Consider the following 3431-nt stretch of genomic DNA (forward strand, 5'->3'; position numbering starts at 1 on the left):
ATACCCGCACCCGACCCGTTTATAAACGGGTATAAAAATATTCGCTATCCACAGATTTCGGATAATAAATATCTGCGAGTATAATTATCCGTTACAGATTTTATTCACGAATATTGCAGGCGCGAATTTTGTTGCCATGCTCTATATATATATATATATTCCCGTGCGTAAAAGACAGCATGTGCTCTTATGTGGACCAAATTAAAATGTGTCAAAGCGATCGAATTAAAAATTGGGTGATGCATATGAAACAAATTAATATCATGTAAGGAGATAAGGATGACAGAAACGACAAAACCTTAACCAATTTAACAAATTTTATAGTAGAAGGAACCAAATTAAAAGATTAATTGTAAAAAAAAATGATAGGTTTAACCTTCAAATTAATATTACAAATTGTAATAAATTAAGAACACCTAAAGCTCTATTCATATTAGATTAACGAAAGTATCTTTATTTTGAACGTGGTACTTTTTATTATATTAGTTCTCTCTCGTTTGAAAGGTACTAGTTCTCTTTTTTAGACTTGTGACTTTGTACTATTTTAGTACCTTTTAATACAAATTTCTGAAACTAATGACAATTCTTTTTAAAGAAATCACGTTTTAACATTGCTCTAAAATGTTAATTTTTTACACACCCCAATTTTTTTTAATTTATTCCTTTTACGTTAATAATTATCTCTTTTTTTTTTGTTTATTAAATATCAACCGCTCTATACCTGCTCACTGTATTAGAGTGATTACGTTGAAATGATTTAATCTCTATTTTATTGTCAATTGAAAAATGATACTTATCATTCTTAATATCTCTTCTACCAAACGTTTAAGTTGAATTGTTTTAAATTAAGTCTACTTACCTATTTGTTAGTCAATATATTTATAAAATATCTAAATTAACCACGTTTAAAACACAATATATTTACCATGTTTTTGGGTTAATTTTGCATGGAAGTGGATTGAAAAGAAAGTCACTTCACAATAGAGATAGGAAAAACACATTTCCCAAAGTTCCTAATCCCATTCCATTGTTCATAGTATAATCAATTATTTGTTGGGTTACTCATTAATCTCAGAGTGTTCCAAGTTGCAAGAAGAATGGGTCGTCACACGAGACCTCTGAGAGAAAAAACAAATAATCCAAAATGAGGAAACAAAGAAAAGAAGAAAGTGTCAAAAGCCATACTGAATGCCTACATACTTAGATGAACCGTGTATTCTCGATTTACCCAAACATGGTCTTTCTCCTTTTCTCCACACGCTCTTCTTCTTCTTCTTCTCCAAAAACCTTCATATATAACCCCAAACCCCAATATCAAGGGAGTGTTACACTTATCCCAAGACAAGACATGAAGATTCCTTTTTTCACTTGTTTCTCTTCACCCACCAAAGAACAAAACAAAAGCGGTACACAGCACAACTGATACAAACGTAAATTTGAAAACTTTGGTTTTTGTTTATTATCTTTGATGTCTTTTCTTCCATTGCAGACTACCCAGAGGAGGAGATCAATGATGGGAGCTTCCGTTTGTTCACATATAGTGAATTGAAATTGGCCACGCGAAATTTCCATTCCTCGGAGAAGGTTGGAGAAGGTGGCTTTGGTTCTGTCTATAAGGTTAATTATACATTCTCTGATCTCGTTCTTTTGAAAAGTCTGTTCTTTGCTTAATTGGGGGCATTGAGATGCAATGTGATATCATAAAAAATTAACCAAGGGGTTATGTTCTGAGAGACTGATTTGGATTTTGACTTGTGAAGGGGAGGCTTCTGGATGGTTCTCTTGTGGCGGTGAAGGTGCTTTCGGTTGAGGTGGAATCCATGCGAGGAGAGAGGGAATTTGTGGCGGAACTGGCTACACTTGCAAACATCAAACACCAAAATCTTGTAAGCTTGAAAGGGTGTTGCGTGGAAGGTGTTCATAGGTATTTGGTGTATGATTATATGGAGAACAACAGCCTCTACAAAACATTCTTGGGTATGATTAATTTCTGTTATGTGTTTCTGAGTTTCCAATTTAGGGGTTGCAGTTGGAGGCAGAAGTTATAATGGTTCTGTTTTTGTGGCTTTTTGATTGAAAGGTTCGGAGGAGAGAAGAATGAGATTCAGCTGGGAAACAAGAAAGGAAGTATCGATAGGAGTGGCTCGGGGACTTGACTTTCTCCACGAAGAGCTTAAGCCTCATATCGTACACAGAGACATCAAAGCCAAAAATATTCTTCTTGATCAGAATTTCACCCCAAAGGTTTCGGATTTCGGTTTGGCAAAATTGCTGAGAGACGAAGCTTCTTACATCAGCACTCGTGTTGCAGGGACATTGTAAGTTAGAACATTAAGAAACAAAAGAAAGGAACTAGCTTGATTAATTAATTTGAATCCTTTTGATTTCATCACTAATGGGGTTCTTCTGATAAATCAACAGGGGTTATCTAGCTCCAGAATATGCCAATTCCGGACAGGTTTCAAGAAAATCCGATGTTTACAGCTTCGGAGTGTTGCTTCTGCAAATCGTGAGTGGCCTAGCAGTGGTGGATGCGTATCAAGACATTGAACGTTTCATAGTGGAGAAGGTATGAAATGAAATTGAAGTCAAACAAACCCATAATTGCTTTTAGCTTTGTGGCGTTGGAAAAGGGACTAATTAAAATGGGATTTTTTGTTTGTTACTGTTTGGTAAAATGGAATGTGGTGGGTGTGTGTTTGAAGTTTGAAGTTTGAAGTTTGAAGTTGAAGATTATTACAATTGCAGGCGTGGGCAGCTTATCAATCTAACGATCTGTTAAAACTGGTGGATCCCATGTTGAACAAGAATTTTCCCGAGGAGGAAGCCATAAAGTTCTTGAAGGTGGGGCTACTTTGTGTGCAAGAAACAGCGAAACTTCGGCCACGAATGTCAGAGGTGGTCGAGAAGTTCACCAACAACGTTGATATGAAAGATGTTAAGATTTCGAAACCAGGGTTTGTTGCTGATCTGAGGAACATCAGAATCAGAAACCAAAACTCGTCCCCGGAAACAAGTTCTGCTGGAGCAACCTTCGCAAGCTCCATTTGGAGTTCAGCCAATCTTGCTCGTTAGTTAGATTATTGAACATGTTTTAGGATAGGATTTTAACTAATTGGTCACATCCTCAAGAGCAATGACACGGTTTCACACAGTGTTTATAGTCATTTTTTGTTCTTTGGATGCATTGCATAGCTTCATTTCTTTCATTTTTTTAGTTTTTGTTTTGTTGAATGCTTCCCGAGAGAATTCTTCTCTCTCACTAAATGGTCGCATTGGGCGTGCTTGCTGCATAGGGTTAGTACAAAGTGTAGATCCTCAACAATTTTTTCATCAACTTTTTGAAGATGTTAATTATTACTTTATTAACAAGAGAGGAAAAATGTCACAAAATGGGATAGACTTTTATTTTATAATAATTAATCAACTTC

General features: G+C 35.7%; 1 protein-coding gene across 1 annotated transcript; it reads left to right on the top strand.

Annotated features, from left to right (window-relative positions):
- The first annotated feature begins 1076 nt into the window (after nucleotides 1-1076).
- LOC106755473 (putative serine/threonine-protein kinase) lies at nucleotides 1077-3187 on the top strand. The gene is made up of 6 exons (XM_014637636.2): nucleotides 1077-1406; nucleotides 1490-1617; nucleotides 1761-1977; nucleotides 2081-2318; nucleotides 2422-2569; nucleotides 2749-3187. The coding sequence occupies exons 1-6, from the start codon at nucleotides 1205-1207 to the stop codon at nucleotides 3073-3075; spliced, it is 1260 nt and encodes a 419-aa protein (XP_014493122.1). The 5' UTR covers nucleotides 1077-1204; the 3' UTR covers nucleotides 3076-3187.
- Nucleotides 3188-3431: the final 244 nt, after the last annotated feature.

The sequence above is a fragment of the Vigna radiata genome, unplaced genomic scaffold (assembly GCF_000741045.1).
Source record: "Vigna radiata var. radiata cultivar VC1973A unplaced genomic scaffold, Vradiata_ver6 scaffold_415, whole genome shotgun sequence".
Lineage (NCBI taxonomy): Eukaryota > Viridiplantae > Streptophyta > Magnoliopsida > Fabales > Fabaceae > Vigna > Vigna radiata.